Consider the following 19,844-nt stretch of genomic DNA (forward strand, 5'->3'; position numbering starts at 1 on the left):
GGAATTTCTTAAATCATTTAAAGAAGTGAAAGAATTTTCAAAATCGGAGTAAAAATGAGAAAGTTATGAGCATTTAAATATTTGGTCAAATTGGCGGGCATTTTGTTTCCATGGCAACAAAAAACAAAATGGCGAATTTATTAAATTTTTAGATACACATTTGAACTGCATTTACTTATTACTGTAAAATAATTTCTCTACTTTTTCCAGCTATAATGAAAGAAATTATCATATTTTACACCTTACACTCAAGAAACATATGAAAATTAGTCTTTTAAAAGGTTATTTGCTAAATAAAGTATTCAGCAGTGTGTAAATGACGTCATAAACACACTAAAATGGCTGCCTCCATTATCAGCCATTTTCTTAAATTTCAAACTGCCATATCTTTTTCAATAGTTGTCCGATTTTAAAAATTCTTTCAGCGTTATGAAAGGCTTGATGATGGCTTTCATATAAAATTAACTTATTATCAGGCTTTCCTTACCCTTTAAAGAAACAATTTGCAGGTGAAACAACTGAAAATGTGTGGGAGTGACAAAATAATTGACCTTAAAATTTTTCTAATGGTCCCTTTTCCATAGCAGGACAAATTTTATTATTATTGCCAGTTATCTTTCAAGACTTGATCAGAAGACATGGTAATTAGAGTTCCCAAGCATGCAGCAGTGGAATAATGCCATCACATGCACTGATAAGCACCAGTTTATAATATAAACAAGGTTAATGTTTTCATGCTTCAAATTGGCAAGATGTTTGTTTTTGTTTTGTTTTGTTTTTTGTTGTTTTTTTTTTGTTGTTGTAGTTGTTGTTGAGAAATTCAAATCTGATATAAAAACAATTTGCAAAATCAGAAAGTTCTAATCATGAGGTTTCCGGTTCAATATTAGTAAAATACAATGATGAATTTTCTGATGCTGATGTTAATGATGATGATGATGATGATCCAAAAATAAAAACCTTATATACAGTTATAACAATTATTTGAAGTATCACTTCAAAACAAATGTTTAAATAACAGCAATATAAATCATCATATACATACCATTCTTATTTCACTGACAACATTATAACGAAAATATCTTCATCACTATCAACATCATCATAAAATACATCCTGTCATAAAAATCATCAGCAGCAGCAGCATCACCATCGTCATTATCATCATCGACAGCAGCAGCAGCAATAAAAATAATCAAAACAAAATCTTAAAGAAGCGGCATAATTACATGTTATTTTTTTCCCTGCCTTTCTCAATTAAAAAAATAATACCATCATCATCGGAGCTATTGACATCGTTAGCTGCATTTTCATCATCAGCATTATCAAAACATTGACAAAGGTAATATGTAATATCAGCATACTTCGCATAAACATCATCATCGAATAACGCTACAAAAACTATCATAATTATTCATCATCATCATAATCATCAGTAGCTTCGCTATTTCCAACAACATTCTCGTTCCACCAATTTCCTTCTTTATGACCTTCATAATGTAATCAATATATCTGATATGAAAAAAAAAACGAAACATATGATTTTGACTCCAAAATCTCACTCTATTTTTTTCACTCCAATGTCACTCCAAAATCTCAGTCCATGACTCCACTCCATGACTCCACTCCATGACTCCACTCCAAGACTCCACTCCATATTTTATCATATGCCAATGTGTCTACATAAGTAATGCACACTGTGTGTTCTTCCCGATTCCTCAAGGTCAACATAAGACTGGTTTTACAATCCCAAATCCACAGATCTTACCTTTTGGAGGAAGAATACCATGTGTTTCTCTTTTGTATCAAACAATTGATGCTGTGGCTGGCAAAAGTAATTGGACTGTTGTTGAAACAAAAACATTAAATTGCGATATGGAGTCATGCTGCTGCTCAAAATGGACAATAGATGGAATGAACAGAAATCCTTAGATGAACACAGAAGTTTAAATATTGATGACCACTTCTTGTTTCTGTTAGCCTCAATTCTTTGTAACCTTTTTGCTTATTGCAAGATATTTGTTAACTTCCAACATTGCATGTATATATTTAAACCACATTTCTTTGCCAAGTGTGGACGCAAACTAGATTATATTTTGATGGGTTTTGAATGTCAAATATCAATTATAGCCAATTAGTGCCTAATAAAAATAAAACCGTTCTGCTAGTGTGAACATGGTATTATAGTGGTGTACTTTACAGGAATGCAGTGACATACTGATATTATGAAATGTGAAAATATTTACTCAGCTTACCTCTGAAGACACAAATTTAATGGTTAATTCAGAAGGTCAGGTTTCTTCACCCCCACATATTTGCCAATAAGTAGGTATTTAAGCCTGGTAATCAAAACATTTACCTATATATATAAGGCACACACAAAAGAAAAAAATTGCAGATGTAACAATTGAAATATTTGGGAAATAACAAAACAATTGATCTTAAAGCCTTCTAGTAGCCTTCTAGTAGCAAGAGCAAATTTTATTTATTGTTGCCTGTTATCTTTCAAGTCAGAAGACATGGTAATTAGATGGGTGGTAAAGGAGTCCCTAAGCATGCAACAGTGGAATTATACCATGACTTGCACTGATAAGCCCAGTGTGTTTGATGTATAATGTAAACAAGGTTAATGTTTTCATGCCGACCAAATTGTCAAGATGGATTTTTGTTGTTGTTGAAAAATTCAAATTTTATATTAGAATAATTTGAAAAATTAAAAAGTTGCAATCATGAGCTTTCTAGTTCAGTATTGCTAAAAAGACCTTGAGGATATTTCTGATGTTAGTGATGATGATGTTGTCAGTGAATTAAAACTTAAATCGTAATAAACAGTTATACTATCTTATTAAAGTATTGCTTCAAAACAAATGTTTTAATTACACTTTAATCATCACAAACATCAATAATTTCCATCGATAACAGCAATATAAATCATCATCATTATCATATACATGCCGTTCTTATTTCACAGACAACATTATAATTAAAAGATCTACATCGCTATCAACATCATCATCAAAATCATCCTTTCCTCAAAATCATCATCATCATCACCATCATCTTCATCATCACAGCAGCAGCAACAATAAAAATATCAAAACAAAGTCATTCTAATAATGCGGCATAAGTATTGTCATTCTTGTCCCTCTCTTTCGCAATTCAATAAAAAAAAATAACTACACCATCGTCATCAGTGCTATTAATATCAGCAGCAGCATTTTCATCATCTGCATTATAAAAAACAGTGACAAAGGTAATATTAGCATACTTTACATCATTCTCAAATAACGTAGCAAAAAGAAATATCATCATTTTCATCATCAGCAGCAGCATCATCATCATCTTCATCATCATCATTAGAAGTAGTAGTTGTAGTAGCTACTCCATTTCCAACAACATTCTCGTTCCATTTCTAGCCTTCTTTATAAACTTCATCAAGTAAATCAATATACCTGATATGAAAAAAACAACATATGAGTTTGACTCCAAAATCTCACTCCGTGACTCCACTCCATGACTCTACTTCATATTTTGTCGTATGCATATGTGAGGTGAAAGCGGAAGAATAGAAACATAGACTGACAAAGGACGAATCATTATCCGCATATCTGTATTTGACAAAGTTAAGCCAGTCTTGGCCACTTAATAGAAAGTTTCTTACACCAATTAATGGGCCGAGAGACCATATTTCTCTACAACAGTTGTTGAAATCTTAGTCGTAACTATCCATTCGTTATCTATCTATTTCATGTGAGACAGTTTGAGCTGACGACACAGAATATACAGGATATGCTACCTATGCAAGTCTAACTGATGGATATCGAACTCCATTAATCGTGTATAAAAATGGATAAAATCATAATATAAGGGCGCCCGTGTAGTGTGGATAAAGTGGATCAATATTACTTTAAACAAGTTTTATAACGCTTCTTTCCTTTTAGCAAATGACAGCATTTCCAATTAAAATCTAGGTCGCCTTCGTGGTGTAAATGTCCTATATTGCATTTCTCTGAAATCGTAAAAATAGATTTGTTTTTAAAGGCACATGAGATTTCCACGTGATATAACAGTCATACTAATATGAACAAGGTCCTATAAATAGAATTAATATAGCTGTTTTTCAGTGAATTACAATTATGTATGTGTCTTTGTATTTGTTTTGTAAAGGTGCACGCTTTTTCAACGTGATAAGTTCATATTCTGGAGAATAACCTATTTATATGTCAGTTTGGGCTGCCCAAAATAGGAACAGACGTAGTTTGAACTTAAAATCTTCTTTTTAAGGTACCAGTTGCGTACTGCTTTCACAAATTGAACAAGAATTTTGTTGTAGGAACAGATTTCCACTACATGAATTTATTACATATCATTGCTAAATTAGAATATTAAAAAAATGTTCGCTTGTTATGGTAATTTGTCTTCACTACGCACATTTTAGTATAGAAGACAAATTCAGCAAAAGGTACAGAAGAAATGAGCAATGGCAGGACAAACTTTCAGGGATAACATATATCAGACTTCAATATATCACATTGTAGCTTTAAGCCTTAAGTAGGGTGTTATACGAAATTACATTTGTTTTGTTTGATATCTCTTCAAAGGCAAAACTATGACATTCGAAACATTAGAGTCGAAATCATATGGCTCCTTGTGATGTCGCACGTAAAAGAATTTTCTGTCAATGGCTTGTTGCACACTAAAAGACAACTATCAAATGTTAACACGGCAGTGACTTTGAGGTTCACAAGAAAGATTATAGGAGATATATGTTATTGTTATCACATTTCATAGTCTGTATTGATTTAGAGATCAGTAGGCTAGAGGCCAAAGAAGCAGTGTTCTTGACACTGGTTATTCTTTCCATATATAAAGAAAAAGTTGTGTTGAATAAAGCCAAATATTCAAATTGTGACGAGACGGATTTTTTTAGTTCCCGATGCAATCGTCTTTAATGATTGCTTTACAAACAGGCCCCTGGTGGCTCATTTATTGTTTATCCCATCTTGCATGTAGCAGGGGTACGGGGATTCCACTCCCCTACATTTTTGATATTTTAAACGTTTGGTCTAGCATTCTGGTGAGTTTTGAGAGAAAGAAATTTCTGTCATGATCAATGGGGTCCTCCAAGGAATATTTTGTAATTTTGAACGTCAGATGATTTAACACTGAAAATACTTTTGTCCTCCACTCCAGGAATATGTTATATACTGACGAACTGGCTTCGGCGAAATAGATATTTTGACTAGGTATTTGTAAACATTTAAGTAACAATACCAAAGATGATTTTGAGTATTTTAAAGTCAAACGCTGAATTCTAGTGAGTTTGAACTTGAATCTTTTTATTCCGAAGGAAATATCTATACATATAATTGTTTCAAATGATAGTGCATTTTAGTAGTCAATTTATTCTGTATAGGTTGCTTTTCATAATTTGATTTTGTCATATAACATAATGCAATCAAATTTACATAATGCATCTTTAATACTCGAAAAAGATCTCGCTTTTGATATTTAACGTCGACGGGAGTGGTGCTCTTCCTTGATAAGAACAAAAAATGTTTTGTAATTATATAGCGAGATTGATCTAAATATACATAAATAGCAGATTTAAACCATTTTGCTTTTAGAGATGGTCAAAATTAGGAACAAAACTTTGTTTCAAACTGCTACCTATTGAGAAAAAAGTAGCCAAAGAAGTATACAATGCTTGCATTTAGGTATGAAAACTATTCGATACAGGGTTTATATATTTAACATGCTTATTAGTTTTTAAATAAAAATGTGTAACAAAACATATTTTGAAAAGAAAGTATTTATCTTTGGTTTAAAGATTTTTAAATTCTGGAGAAGAAAATCTGACTTTCATAGAAAGAAACAAATTTTTCTTTTGCTCCAAGAAGACTTCTAGCTCTCCTTCCCCTTCCCATTTCTCCTTCCATCCCCAACCCCGTCCTCCCATAAACATCTCTTGATATCGTAACATTTATGTTTTAAAAAGTAGAACAGCTGCTAGTATTTGAAATAAAAAGTTTGATATGTATATACGTACATATAATCTATTTGTAATTAAAACCAGAAAACGTATTGTTGGAGCTCTTTCATACTCTGAGAACCAGTTGGAAAAACAAGTGTATCCTGTATCAATAAGCTATCAACAAATCGTGATATACATTTAATAATCACATATTTAAATAATTGACAATTTGTTGTCGATGCGGCTCTCCTTACTATTGTGGTGTCATAATTTTGAATAATGACAGATACAACAGATACAAAGAATTAGAATTAAAGTCATTCTAATGCAGGGTTAAGCAAATTGCATGCTTGAACCGGTTACAAAAAAAGGTATTTTCATTCTGATGCTACTGTTTATATAAAAGGAAAATGTGGGTTATAACGGAACTGTTTTACACTTTAAGTGCAAGATTGTACAATTTCGACGCGGTATCTTCTAGTCTGCTGTAGTATTCTACATATTTGTAGTTGTCCACAGGGACGTTCTTCAGTCCAAAAACAATACCATAGAGACAACCGGCAATAACCCCTGTGCTATCACTGTCACCACTATGAAACATCGCTCGTCCGCATAACTCTTCCCAATTTCCATTACAACCAAGTAATGCGTCATACGCTATTAAAGGTGCGTCATAGCCACTGTTTCCGCCAACACCATCAAAACTTAAGTACGCATAGAACTGGTCACGTTTTTCAACTCCAAAATTTGGTGGAAATTTTGGATCCCTTTTTCCATCTAATAAGCCCCGAATCCGTAGATATTCTGTCAACTTTTCTTCAAAATGGTACCATTCTCTCTGATTCTCGTTTTCAAACCCCGTGTCACATGACTGGATATATGTTTTTGCTGCAGGAAGTGTTTCTAACAGACCTGCTCCCCATCCATTCATTCCCTTTTGTTGGACGGCGTAGGACACAAAAAGGGCAGACGCAAGTGATCCTAAATATCCGGTTGGATGGTGGTGTGTCATTCTTCCAGCTTCTACACTTATTGATATAAGGTGGGCGATTTCATCCGGCCTCGGGTATCTCAAGCCGATGCACATCGATCTCATAGCCGCACCACAGCCACCTCCATTTAGATTAAATGGAATACGATAACCTTTCAGACGTAGAGGATCTAATTTCATGCACATCGCCTGACAGGTCAGACCAACTAACCTATTGTTCATGTCTTTCATGCTTTTCTTATACTCTTCTGCAAGTAGCGAATAAAGTTTCTCCTTGTCATTATTTTCGCCATATTTAACAAGAGCATCAGCAGTAGCAAGGTGCATGATGGTGTCATCACTAACGATCCACTGTGGCGGTTTCAGGATTATGTTTTTGATTCCACCAAGCGAATTCACCTCTTTATGAATATCCCGTCCTGATCGACACATTTCCCATTCGCCATTTTTATATCCGAGTGCATCTCCAACACCACTTAATACCATTCCAGCAATGTAATTGTCTCTGCTCACGTTTAAAATATCACTCGGAATAGTAAACCGCGGTTTACCACGTCCAGTACTTTTCTTTCCAGAATTGTCGCACATTTTCTTCAGTTTGTCGTTTTACTTCTTACATCAAAACAGAAAGTAGGCTAAAATAGTAATAATATTATCACTTCCTGCTAAATCTTGCAATGCTGAAAGATTTGCGTACCTTTATACTAGAGTATGTCAGCCGGTTAAAGGGAAACAATACCTTTCAAAGTCAGCAAACGTTGAAAACGAACTATTGTGGGTAGATTCATCAATAATCTCACAATTGTAAAAAAGATAAACATATGGTTGGTAAAACAGGAACAATACGGTGATAAACATCTATTGTGCATTTTAATAGACCTGGCGGGACGGGCTTTCGCGACGGTCCACTGCATTATTGTACAGCTATGAAGTATATTCAGCAACCTGATTTTTTATTCACTGGTCAATCACCATCTTCTTTACATTGTAAGTTTGTAACCACAGTAGCTCTACATATTTGCTCGTTTTTGAGATTACCATGCTTTGCATAAACCAGAGAATAACTCCGCCCCGCCAGGTCAAATAAAACGCACTATACCTTAATTTGCTTATTTATGATTCTTGAAAACTTTATTTGTTGAAATTTTAAACAATTTTTTACGATGTTTATTTGAATGTCTTACTAGAACTTTTTCGTTAGAAAATTGTTCGGTAAACATATGTAAGTAAGAGAATTAAGTTTCGAATAATTTTCTGTTAACCATGAACAGCCACAACTAAGTTGTCGAGTACTCATTGTTTATTGGGGTATCCTGGAGTCATTAGTTTTGACGCCCTTAAGCAATTTAACATGTATTGCATTAGTAATTTTGTTTTTTTGGGGTTTTAACGCCGTTTTCAACAGTATTTCAGTCTTGTAACGGCGGGCAGTTAACCTAACCAGTGTTGCTGGATTCTGTACCAGTACAAACCTGTTCTCCGCACGCAACTGCCAACTTCACCATATGAATTATCAATTGGACAAATAAATAGTCTTGTTATAAACTATAGCATTCTCCTTTTACCTTATTTCTGTTTGTGGATTTTATGCGTATAAACATGTCAATATTTGTATTATTGCTGACTGACCACCAAGGCATCCATATTTTTATTGAGGCTCATGAGAAATGACGCCTTTTGATTGGCGCGCTTTCTTAAACAAAAATTCACTTTTGTGGTGCCTGTTTGGCCAAAATCATATATGGCTGTTATAATTCTATGTGAATGCAGTCGAGACCTGAAACTTAAAAGGCCAATCAACAATTTAAGATTATAATCTTTTTCAGTGACCTTTTTACTATTTCTTTGTAAAATGTGATTTTTATTTCACTTTTCATATTTTTAATAGCAGTCATTCATATTCAAAACAGTGTGGACAAAAATATATATATAACCCTTTCTCACAGCTCTAACTTTGGTGGTACTTCCAATGAAAACTTATTAGAAACATGACCTTCTTTATTTACAACAAGGTTTGACAAAGAGTAGCAATTTAACCGTATTCAATTATTTTTTTTTTCAAATGAAACAAGGTGTATAGCCAACAACAGAGTGAAAAATCTAAAATTTATTCAAAATTTCAGTTAAAGGACTGTCTTGTGAATTTGAAAAATAGCTGAGGGATAAAAGGCAACCAAGATCTGAGTTCTTGAACAATTACTTCTATAAGAATTAAGATTACTTCTGAAAGTATTCAAATTTTGTATAATGATGCCCTTTTCTTCTCTAACAGAAATGTGAGGGCATTTTCTAAGATAGTAAAAGCAAACACGTAGAAATATAGTCAGTAGTCAAACTATTTCTAAAAGCAGGATGGCCATTTCATTGAACACAGCTCTCAAACATATAGGCAAAAAATTAAAGTAACAATATTTGTAAGGTATAACTCTTGATGGCATGATAAAAGCTTCAGTTAAAGTACCTTCTCTTCAGATATCAAAAAAGCGTTCAACACTAGTGAAACTTTTGTTTTTAACAGATTTTCATTTCTTGAAAACTCTGCTGAATGCAGGATTTAGCATTTAGAAATGCATCATTTTCTGGGATACTATACTTACCTATAGGATTGCATTACCCTTTCCGATGTTTTCCCGATCTTCGACCCCAACTTTAAAAATCTTTCACACCCTATATATCTTTACATATTAATACTGTGTATACACCGACTGATTTTATGGGCACCAACACACCAACATGAAAAACGGCGAGCATACGTTTTTAAAAGCCTTAAATTCAGAAATAAGATTATTGATAAATATGCTGCTCGTTATGCTCTCAAATTATGATATTGTTAGCGTTATGATAAACTTAAGCCCAGGAGAGAACAGGCGACGGATCCGCTGTCTCTTAGTTATACAAGATATTTGCTGTTTCTCCCTCTCTATACCAATCAGATTGCTTGTACCTTAAACTAGGTCTTAGATCAAAGGCATGGGCTTGCATTGACATAATCTATCATTCTACTAATTTCAAAAATTGGGAAGATTATATCTCCACATGTTCATGTATCAAAATGCACCAGAGCTGTTCTAATGTTCTAAAATTTTATTTTTCCATTGGAGCATACTCCCAAACCACCCTGATTTGTATATCGTTATCGTGCTTATTAGTTTTCTAAATAACACAAGTTTAACAAAAATACTTTGAAAAAAAGAAAGAAAATTTCATTAGTTGCCTCCGAAAAAATATCTTGCTTTCAACTTCTGAAAACAAGATATTTTGACTTTCATAAAAGGAAAAAAAACAGTTGGCTCCAAAGCTCCCTGCAAGTTCAAATGGTCGGCCCCTTAGTATCAACCATATGAGTAAATAACGGATTGTCCATATAAAAATGTAATCTATATAGCGTTTAAGTACTGCTTAATGTAATAATAACGTTTAACTTTGTGCCTGGAAAAAGGTTTTTCGTAACAACATTAAAACATGGTGAACAATTCCTCATGGGAATGCCAATGTCTTGCCACTATGAAACCAGGTAATTAATATTAACACATTCATATCTAAACATTTATCTATAGTATTGAAACTTATTTTCTTATCGCTGTACTACCAGGAAGAAGAGCTTTGACTACATGTTTGGCCTACAAGCCGGCGTGCTTCATATGATAGTCTCTTGCTCTCAGGAGACAGATTCTCCTGTACACAGATTCTATCTTAACGCTATAAATAATGTAGGTGAGAATAACTGTCGATATTTAAATGAAAGAAATTGTATCGCGTCAAACAACATACTTAATATATATATTTTCATTTCTTCTCGTGCGAAGGTAAATTATGCTATAAATAACTTGTGTGCAATACACTTTGAAAGAAACTTCAAACGTCCGCTAATATATTTGACAACATCTTTAATAAAACAAATGGTATATCTTTGAAACTTTGCAATACATTCGAAAAAAATATATTCGAAACAACATACTAGTATTAAAATGCAACAATATCGGGTGATACTATGAGCCTATGATATTTCTTATTTATTCTATAAAAATGTAAACAAATACACATACAGTCAAACATTTTTAAAACGGCGGGACATAGTAGCGACACAATCTTGATGATTGAGTTAAATAATTGCAAATGATTGTTTAAAACAAGATGAACGTAGAAAACAAACGTCAATTTTGAAAGTTAACAACTAGTAACAGGTTCCATAAGGCAAGTGTCTGTTAATACAGGTATATTCACTAACAGTTTCAATTGCAACTGTTAATCATTTTGAAACGCAACGCGCGAATTTCGTTATAAGGCAGGTAAATCATAACAAAAAAGTAACTTCTTTATCCTGTAATACCCTGAACTCCCGAAAGTAAGCCGCAGCTCATTTTAATTTTTCGTAAGGATTTGGTGGCTTATTATCGAGACCGGTTTATTTTTGAGTCCGGCGAACTTTTGAGTACATATATTAAGTAACGGTTAAAAAGCCGTCGTATTTTCGAGTACTGAAATACTGAAGATACGGAGGTTATATATTTGCTTTTTAGTAAAAACATTGACATTGGTAAATACTTATACTTCTGACACACTGGCGCCAGACCAGAAAGAAAATGCCTCTGTACATATTATACCCTACCCCTAGGTATTCTATAAGAACCACGGTCATGAACGGGAAGATATACTAACCCTTTTCAATCGTAAATTTCTCAACTTAAACGCGCAGTTCGGTGAATGGGTACCTAGTATATTGAACAAGCGATAATTTATCTTCCATCGTGCACTAGTCATATTGTCTCAATATTCCATATTGCTGAGATTATCAACATATTTTATGCTTTCGTCAACGTTACAGAAAAAACTTGCTTGACCTTCCCTAATGAACATCCGGTCTAGAGGTCACGGCAGTGTGCACATGTTTGGCGAAATGTAAACAAACAAAACCAGAATTTTAAAAAATCACATTTTTACAATAAAACCCGTAATGATGAATGAAATTCATCTTGTATATGATCTTCAATTTGAAATCGTACATTGGTCTGCATCTGTTCTGTTTATTTTATTCATTTTGCCCATTTATGCTTCATTTTTTACATTTTGGCGAACACGTGTCGATTGACATACATTTTCACATTAGCCAATCAGAATGGTTTTGTAATCTAGAACGGAACTTCACCAGGGAAGTTCAAGCAAGTTTTTTGTGTAACGTTGAAATAACTATAAACTACATGTTGTTTTTCTAAGATAAGATGTATTGAAGAAATGTGACCGGTACACAATGGAAGATAAATTACCACTTGTTTGATATCCATAGTACACATTTACCGAACTGCGTGTTTTCGGTATGAAATGCGCGATTGAAACGGGTCAGTATATTTTCCCCTTCATTACCATGGTTCTTGTAGAATACCTAGGGGGTTGGTAATATGTACAGAGGCATTTTCTTTTTGTTCTGGTGCCAGTGTTCTGACATATCTGTTTTGTTACAATTTGTTACAATTTCTTATTGAAAATAATCCGATGCTAACAGATAATTACCCATTAAAAAGTTTTGTCTGGCCTGACAAATATTTTACACCTATGATTTAATCACCCAACAAGAATGAATATTTTACACAATACGTGAAAACACTGCATTGTGTTATAAAGACCGGTCATTTTAATTAATAGAATTACATGACAAAAAGTGTTTGAGACAGGAATTTTATTGCTTTTAAAGTTTCAATCTGTCTAGGGTTTTAAAAATCAGCACAACTTGCATTGTATTAAGTGTTTTTATTCCAAAGTATGTTTTATTGCTATTACATTTCGAAATAAAACTGCCATATACACGTTGGTAACTTTTGCCATCTTATATTGTGACCTGACAAAGTCATTGAAACAATTACTGATACAAAAAAATGTACGGCTTATTTTTGAGTGCGGCTAATTTACGAGCCCTTTTTTCCTGTAGTGAAATGGTGGCTTATTTTCGAGACCGGCTTAATTTCAAAACCGACTTATTTTCGGGATTTCTGGGTATCTTAGGAACACGTTTAGATTTGGTTTCGTATTTGACCATGTAATAGCGAAAAGTCCATGTCTACACCTCTGCATCTTTTTAAATGCAAACAATACCTAGCTATATGTGTATTTTGCGACTTTTTAACAATGGGTAAAGTCGTTAAAGAAATGAAATGTCTTTGCATATTCGATTTTAATTAACTTTTACCATTTTAAAATTAAGTATCCATTTTGATTAGTACGTTTGTTTGTTTTAGATAGAAAGCTTACTTATAGGGCGAGAGTGTGACTGATATAAGACATAACTGACTTGTATACATTCATGTATTTGTTTACATTGTTTACAATAAAAAGTAGACTAATAGGGTACGAGTTTGATTAATATAAGTTATGACTGATTTGTTCAGCTTCATAGTCACTGGAAACGTTTCTAATATTCAAATTTGAATGTTTTCACAACCCTTAGAAGTAATGAGTATCCGCAAATGTTATCTCAAACGTCGTCGATCCTCTTTTTCCATACCATACTAAACTATAGTTTATTCATACGTAATCAATATCCTTTGATACTTACATCCAAAATGTAATGTGTAGAACGGTCGCGAAATTAAGTTTTTACAAAGATCATCAGTTTTTATCTGATTTGAAATAATCACATTCTTGTTAAATTAAATTAAATTTCGATTTGAACAAAAGAGACCTTTACATATTTCAATAAATTTTAACCATATAAACTTTCGCAATGTCTACTCAATTTTCATACACACAATATTACTGGGAACAAAATTCGAAATATGTTCAGTTGCATAAAAGTTTTAGCGCAATATGTATGTCAGAGCCTTTTACAGTTTTCCGGGTAACGGTAAATTTAGCACCAGCTGGGTATGTTCTCTCATGCTCCACATATCTAGCATACTTTTCTATATTTCTAGGCTGCCATAAACTGTTTGCTCTGTTATCAATAGTAAATATCACAGACTGTTCACCCTCAGGTCCACAAGTTGGAAATGGTATGGCACAATCGAGAAGTGTTGACGAAGATACTATGGACTGCCAGACAAATCTTTTCCCAACAGCATATTGGTCAACATCTGATTTCACCAGCAACATTTTTCGATACGTTTCGCCACTTTCACGGGGGAGGTCTGGCCAGTACAATAGTAACATCTGATACATGACCGCATATGGACCAAGTGACAGATCATCTCCAGTCGGTCTGTAATTTTTGTCTCTTTGTCTTCGAAATGCAAGGTTCAGGAACGTGTACATTCGATTTTCCTCTTCTGTGTAGGTGTCGATGATATTCACGAAGAATTCATGGCGACTGCTGCTTTTCATAATCCTATTGCTGTTGTCTTCACAGACGACATAAACAGAATCGCAAACTTTATCTTGTACCTCTTTCCATCTCTTCTCTGAATTATTTATGTCTTGGAATATGTCGCCGAGAATTTCCATTATAGACTTACTAGGGTCTACTTGCCTCGGATGGAAAGTTTGTTTGTAAGCAGCCAACGATACAGCCAATAAGCCTAAACCATTGTTCTGGTTGTAGTTGTCATAGGATTCAAACGTCGGTGTGTTTTGATCGTGTATTTTATTTTCATGTTTGGTCAGAATGTCGGCGAGTTGCATATATTTATACTGTTTTGCAATTTCCAAAGCACATTTGCCGCTAGTATCTCCACACTCAGAAGTGCATTGTTTAGTTCGTATTTCTGAGTCACATGCAGAATATCTCAGAAGGTAAAGTAATATTTGCTTATTGTTCCAGTACATTGCTTGATGGAGAATACCCCAACGTCTGTTTTCTGGTATGACATTGAACAATCTATCTCGCTTTGGATTTTCCGGACTTCCCAGTATCTCCCAGACTGTGTCCCATTGCCCATTCTTTGCCGACAAGAGCAAACGTGCAATTGCGTTAGCTTCTTCTTTGATAAAGTTTCTTTCTTGAACTCTGTGAAATTGATTAAATAGTATTTTCTAATTAAAGGGACATGTTCGAGTGTGTATATCACTTAAAAAAGTTACGTCAAAACATTTAAACCAACAGGATTTAAATAAAAATTGTTTTAGTTGATATGTTTAGAGCAATACTTCAAAACTAATAATGAAATCATTACAGCTGACCTCTTGAGTAACGTTTTTCTATATAATGTTGAAACTGACTGTTACAAATAGACATTTCTAACGTAAACGTAAATCGGAAACGGATTACTGAATCCGTAAATGTTATTTGCAAATAATGGTCTAAGGGAGATACTATTGTCTTACTATTGGATGAAATTGTCTCCCACAGACCACAAATTAGTCTAAAATTTTACGGATTCAGTATTCCGTTTCGTAATTACGTTTACGTTAGAAAGGTCTAATACTCGACAATTTGGTAAAACTTAAATTTATGTTGGTAACATATCTACCTTAAACGTTTGAGAGCACCCGCCCGCTTAGCTCAGTAGGTAAGAGTGTCGGTCTACGGATCGCGGGGTCGCGAGTTCGATCCTCGGGCGGGGCGTATGTTCTCCGTGACTATTTGATAAACGACATTGTGTCTGAAATCATTAGTCCTCCACCTCTGATTCATGTGGGGAAGTTGGCAGTTACTTGCGGAGAACAGGTTTGTACTGGTACAGAATCCAGGAACACTGGTTAGGTTAACTGCCCGCCGTTACATAACTGAAATACTGTTGAAAAACGGCGTTAAACCCAAACAAACAAAATTAAACGTTTGAAGCGAAAGGAATGTTAAGTAACTATTTAAAAACTCATCTACCGTAGTAAATATCATTTATGAAAAGTTATTTATATACATATTATGTGAAATAAACACTTACTTTCCGGGTACGTGTGCCCAGGCCATTCTCCTTTTCCGGTATATGTTATATTAGATTATTTTTTCAATATAAGATAGAACACTTCCACACAGTACACTGTTGTTCCGTTGCACTTTATTTCATTCATTGCGACACGACTACGCCCTCATAAGGTCTATACAATATTCATATTTTGTACTAGCCGTCTCCGGTAAATTAAGTTTACAAAGTAGGGCACAAGGTAGTATTCGCAAATAACATATATTTGATATAAATTTCCACGAATAGAGTCTATTTATAGAAAGTGTTCTTCTTTCGATTTAAAACGGATTGTTTTAAAAGCATAATATTAAGAATGGCCCAAAGGAACCGCTCAACTGAATCAAGAAGAAATGATGACTGGTCAGTGCATACTAGTAAAGAACGTTATGTTGCAGGAATGGTGTTAAGCGGAGCTGGAGATGCACTCGGATTTAAGAACGGTGACTGGGAAAACTGCACTTCGGGGGCACAAATACATAAAGAATTAAATAGTTTAGGTGGACTAGAAAACATCTGTGTTAAAAATTGGATTGTAAGTGATGACACTGTGATGCATCTAGCTACAGCTGAAGCTCTCATACAAAATAAATCCTGTCAGGACAAAGAAAATCTGTATTCATTATTAGCACAAGCTTATAAAGACTCTATGTCTGATATGAAAGGCAGAGCGGCTGGCTTGACGTGCATGGAAATGTGCAAAAGACTAGACCCGTACAAACAAAATGGCTATCGTATTCCTTACAGCACATCAGGTGGAGGCTGTGGAGCTGCTATGAGATCAATGTGCATTGGATTGAGATGCCCAAGACCAAAAGACATACATGATTTAGTAGAAATTAGCATAGAATCTGGAAGGATGACGCATCATCATCCAACTGGGTACCTTGGATCTTTAGCATCTGCTCTGTTTGCATCTTATGCTGTGCAGAATAGAGAAATCTGTTCATGGGGAGTTGGTTTACTTGAAACCACCAGGCTAGCTAAAAGCTATGTGCGAAATAAGGGTTTATTTGTTGATGAAAATATGAAAGACTGGGACTACTTTGTGAGCAAGTGGGAACAGTTTCTAAATTTAAGAAAACTAAATGATGGAAGATGGCCACCACATTTTTCAGTGGACTTTGATGACGTGCGGAAACGAGATCAGTTTTATAGAATGATAAGTTTCGAAAACACCGGAGGTGCAAGTGGCCATGATGCACCGATGATTGCATATGATGCTTTACTTGCCTGTAATGGAAAATGGGAAGAGTTATGCAAAAGAGCGATGTTTCATGGCGGTGATAGCGACAGCACAGGCACTATCGCTGGATTCTTGTTTGGTGTATTGTATTGTTTTCAAGGGGTGCCAAAATGTAACTACAAACAATTAGAGTATCGTGAAAGATTGGAAAATGCCGGGAAGAAGCTGTACGGCATAGTGTTCTCCCATTAATACGTTTGGTAAAACAACATTTTGTTTTCGCGATGACAATTTAAAACAAATTTACACAAATCAGAAAATGTAGAAACTCTATAGGTCGCTCAACACGACAAAAAAAAACGAAAATGTTGCCGGCTCGCTATCGTCCAGACTAATATTTATAATAACTATAATTTGATATTGTATAACCGTGACATTCTGTTGACAAAATATGTTCTTGCCGCTTTGCAGTAGTGATGTTGTTTAAGTGGAGTATATATTATAAATGCGTACATAATTTAGCACAAATATCAGTTTGTTCATTTTGAAGGTTAAATTCGTTGGTGCTTTAATAAGAAATAACATATTTCCGGCACGGGACATGGAATTTTACTGGTCTTAAAGAGAACTGTGTAACAGAGATGCTTCCAAGGCCGAGCGGTTAAGGTCGCTGACTTCAATCATTTGTCCCTTATCGATTTGGGTTCGAGCCTCACTCGGGGTGTTGAATTGTTCATGTGAGGAAGGCATCCAGCCAGCTTATGGAAGGTCGGTGGTTCTACTCGCTCGTGACGAAATAATGCACGGAGGGGCATATAGGATCTTCCTCCACCACAAAAGCTGAAAAGTCGCCATTTGACGTTAAACCCAACAAAATATAAGAACGTTTTCCAATGGCTAAAAAGTGGTATTGTACACCTGGACCTCGAATTCATATAATATCTTTTATATTTGTGTTCATGCAAGAGAGTTACAATTTTGCAGCTGTACACAAATATTACAAAAAATGAAATGTAAGTCAGCAGATCCAACCAAATTTTTATAATTAAACAACAAAGGCATGAATTTTCAATATCACTGAGTTATTTTCAAACAGTTCATATAAGAACCATCATCGAAATCTACTTATACTCCTGAATGATAATTTCAACAAAGATATATTTTGTACTTAGTTTTTTATATTATACGGTATTGCAATTCATATTGAATACAGTCGCTAATTGAAACGTAGTTAAATTGCTTGTTATAAATTGAGTAGTTAGAATATATAGTTAAGAAGGCGGTAATACATGTATGAGGTGTTTAATTTTTTCAGTGACGTAAATTCCCAAATTACAGTGCATTTAACTATATTACCACTCACTTTGTGTTGTAGATACTTTTATCACTTGATAAAGATTAATTTATCGTCTAGCTTGGTTATGTCATTGTTTTTAAATATATATCAATGAAGTCATATTCATTTTTTCACTTTTTTTCGGAAAAATGCCTGCTGAAAATCTACACTTTTTACACGTTATAAAAGTGATAAAGACCAGTTCTCTGTTACGTCCCTCGTTTCCCTAATTTCTGAGCTTCTTAAAGTTACTAAATTGCACTGATTTTAAACTACATGTAATTATCTGTGTAGCGCCATGTTCTATGGTTAGTTCATGAAAAGGCTCAACCAAACCGACCCTGCAACATTTTCATTTTTGTTGTGTTGAGCGACCTGTGTAGTTTTCACTTGTTCTTTGTTGTTTTCACTTATTGTATTTTATGTTGTATTTTGGTGCCCCTGGTATATTTTTTATCTCTGTATTTTGTTCAAAATGTATTATGTTGAACGATGTAGAACTATTCCTCTTATGTTTCTAAAAGAAAAGAGAACCCATTTTCGGCTGATGTATCTATCTTATGAAATATATATTATATTAGCTCTTTTGTTGTGTATCTAATTTTCACTATTTTATATATGAATAAAACTGAATTAGGTCTAGACTTGCTAGTGAAATATTGCTCGTGATGGTTTTAATCCTACCTTCGTCTCTATGGGTACTGTATAGTTTCATTGAGAGAGGCATGAAGTTTACCACTGTTTCCAATGGAAGCCTTTAAAAACTCTATTTGAATTCATGAAAGCGATTACATTAATGTCTAAATTTTCACTCGCCTTGTCAACACTTATGTTTGTACTAGTAAGATTTAAGAAAAACTCTGACGTTATTTTCAACATTATAAGTGCCATAAATAGATAAACCTCCCTTGTCTTGCGGTTGTTTTAAAGAAAAAAAAAACAAATCCTGAAGATAACTAGGCATGTCATGCATTTTGCATGCTTTCTGGTCGTTTCCATCGGTACTGTAAGCTTTGCTTTAACATATTTTGAATCTAGTTTGAAGGGAATTGTTTTTGTTTAATTATCCTGTTCGAACCCGCACCTTTAATGGTATACATAATATTACTGTGTGTGCCTATAACATTTATAGTGAACCAGTAATTCCACTTGACATTCAACTTTTATCAATTTTGAAAAATCTATCTTTAAATCATGTAATTTTTAGTAAAAATATACCACAAATAGATGCGAAAGTAGGTCAGGGATACATCTACCTGATCAATCTACAAGGGTCTGATCAAATTTCAAGTACGTAATTTTGCATTTGTATGAGCCACAATCGTGATCATGTGACAGGTTTAGTCTAGACCATGGTGAACTGTTTATACCTCTGTTTCGATGGGATAATAAGTTGACAAGTAAAGAAAAGTTTATACAAAATTAAGGAATATTCGGTATATATCTCTTTATCCGGCCTACATGTATGCTTTCCAGTATTTGGACTAGTTCAAAAGAACGATCTGAAGTGTTGATATTGATCACAACCA

At 34.1% G+C, this 19,844-nt stretch overlaps 3 protein-coding genes across 3 annotated transcripts; 1 reads left to right on the forward strand and 2 right to left on the reverse strand.

Annotated features, from left to right (window-relative positions):
* Nucleotides 1–5,318: 5,318 nt before the first annotated feature.
* Nucleotides 5,319–7,709, reverse strand: LOC128554426 (ADP-ribosylhydrolase ARH1-like). The gene has a single exon (XM_053535709.1). It carries the CDS (start codon nt 7,551–7,553, stop codon nt 6,408–6,410), a length of 1,146 nt encoding a protein of 381 aa, XP_053391684.1. The 5' UTR covers nt 7,554–7,709; the 3' UTR covers nt 5,319–6,407.
* Nucleotides 7,710–12,498: 4,789 nt separating this feature from the next.
* LOC128554428 (uncharacterized) lies at nt 12,499–15,952 on the reverse strand. The gene is made up of 2 exons (XM_053535711.1): nt 15,776–15,952; nt 12,499–14,898 (listed from the first exon to the last, which is right to left on the reverse strand). Exons 1-2 carry the CDS (start codon nt 15,799–15,801, stop codon nt 13,737–13,739), a joined length of 1,188 nt encoding a protein of 395 aa, XP_053391686.1. The 5' UTR covers nt 15,802–15,952; the 3' UTR covers nt 12,499–13,736.
* Nucleotides 15,953–16,047: 95 nt separating this feature from the next.
* Nucleotides 16,048–18,953, forward strand: LOC128554430 (ADP-ribosylhydrolase ARH1-like). Its single transcript, XM_053535712.1, has one exon. It carries the CDS (start codon nt 16,110–16,112, stop codon nt 17,229–17,231), a length of 1,122 nt encoding a protein of 373 aa, XP_053391687.1. The 5' UTR covers nt 16,048–16,109; the 3' UTR covers nt 17,232–18,953.
* Nucleotides 18,954–19,844: the final 891 nt, after the last annotated feature.

This window comes from Mercenaria mercenaria, unplaced genomic scaffold (assembly GCF_021730395.1).
Source record: "Mercenaria mercenaria strain notata unplaced genomic scaffold, MADL_Memer_1 contig_5037, whole genome shotgun sequence".
NCBI lineage: Eukaryota > Metazoa > Mollusca > Bivalvia > Venerida > Veneridae > Mercenaria > Mercenaria mercenaria.